At 42.8% G+C, this 1,718-nt stretch overlaps 1 protein-coding gene across 1 annotated transcript; it reads left to right on the forward strand.

Annotated features, from left to right (window-relative positions):
- Nucleotides 1-983: 983 nt before the first annotated feature.
- BJ212DRAFT_1291353 (uncharacterized protein) lies at nucleotides 984-1,193 on the forward strand (the record flags this gene model as incomplete). Its single annotated transcript, XM_041332111.1, has 1 exon — nucleotides 984-1,193. A coding segment is annotated over one exon (210 nt), but the record flags the coding sequence as incomplete, so codon positions are not given.
- Between the last annotated feature and the right edge of the window lie 525 nt (nucleotides 1,194-1,718).

Here is a 1,718-nt window from a genome sequence, read left to right on the forward strand (position 1 = left end):
CTTGCTCAATAGTAGGCTTGGCTGTATATGTAGTTTCCTTGTGAATCAGCTGGTGCTCCTTGACTGTTTGCAGGCCATCTTTCAGAATATGGCAAGTCTCTGACTCTGAGGATTTGTGAAGCACCATCATTGTGACTAGAGCCTTGAGAGCTATGTTCAGAGCTTTTATCAGGATTGTCATGACTAGAGCCTCAAGAGCCATGTTCAAAGCTTTTATCAGGATCACAAGGCATTGTGAATGTCGTGTTTGATGATTGATCTACTTCATCCTCTGAGTCAGGTTAGTAGTACCTCTTACCACCCTAATGATATCATTTGTGGAGCGTCAATTACATTTCCAAGTACATGATCACAGTGACCTGACTAGTGCAAGTTTTGTGTATGCTGTATTAGGAAGAGTAGAGGGACAAATATAAGTGAACAAAGCATGCTAATAGGAGAATATGAGACACGCACAGATCAGGGGCACTTGAGCAATTGGAATGCAGGTGGAGTGTGAATGTGAATTGGTTCTGTGGGATCAAATGTTCTCCTTACATATTAGATGACAGAATATTTTCTGAATGTAGTAAGCTGTATGTCAACCATACTTGGATTGAATGGAGTGACTCCAAGGCCAATGGGCCCTGGCAGATCAGCCTGAGGATTGTGTCAGCCAGTGCGCCTTTCTAACTTGAAACTCCAAAACTACGACTCAACATCAATCTTGAACACTGCACTGATAATATGATCCATTTGCCACACAAGATTGAAAGGACAGTCTTTCAACTTGCAGCAGGCATCCATCCTGCAAACAATGTGCACTCATATTTATTGGTTGCCCCCAGAGTTCATGACTGGTAGGCAAAAGTCCTGAGATATGCTGGATTCAGTTGTGACTTACAAGACGTAATAGGATTGAAGAATTGATGTATTGGACCGTTGTCCTTGCCAGTGAGGCATGAGCATGCCTTTTTGTTGGTTCACTTCATTCTTGACCAGTGTTTGCTTCTGTGAATGTTAAGTCTCTCTGTATTGGTGGTACAGTGCAACTCACCACAGTGGTAGAGGTCATACAACTGTGCAGTGGTATTGTCGACCTCACCCTCTGGATTCTGCCAGAGGGGGATCATGATGTGCCAGGTTGCCTATTGGATGCATTAAACAAGCTACCTTTGTCACAGCTGTCTATCCACTTATCAACTCTTCCGTAGAACTGACATGCCATTCCTACCATCCATCTCTCTATTCAGCAAAGTCACCCACCTTGACTTGTTGGAAGGTTGAGTACTTTGGGGCTCCCCAATCAGCATACATTGCCTAACACAACTTATGCATATTTCCTTCAATTTTTTACTGATTGGACAGCACCAGCCTTGCTGCAAATGATCCTTGCATATTGCATTCACCTAAAAATATTGGTTTTGCATGTAAGAGAGGAAGTTGGCAGGGTAGAGAAATGGTTGCAGGAGCATGACAGTCTTGATGATCATCGTATTGTTGTGACAGCCAAGAGCTCTCATGATACCTGGGATTGCAGAACAAGTGATGGGATGAGTCTGTGGCAGTATGGAGATTATATTGCAAAGTGTCGAGACGCAATACATGAATGTACAAATTAGGTGCTGAGAATATCAGCAATGATGGTATGGCTGTATGTTTGTATTTGTTTTGTCAGCAAGTTGATGGCTAATAGCCACACAAAGTCCTGACTCCATTTCTGCCAAATTTACTCTCTT

This window comes from Suillus subaureus, assembly GCF_016647635.1.
Source record: "Suillus subaureus strain MN1 chromosome Unknown BJ212scaffold_326, whole genome shotgun sequence".
In the NCBI taxonomy this organism is placed as follows: Eukaryota; Fungi; Basidiomycota; class Agaricomycetes; order Boletales; family Suillaceae; genus Suillus; species Suillus subaureus.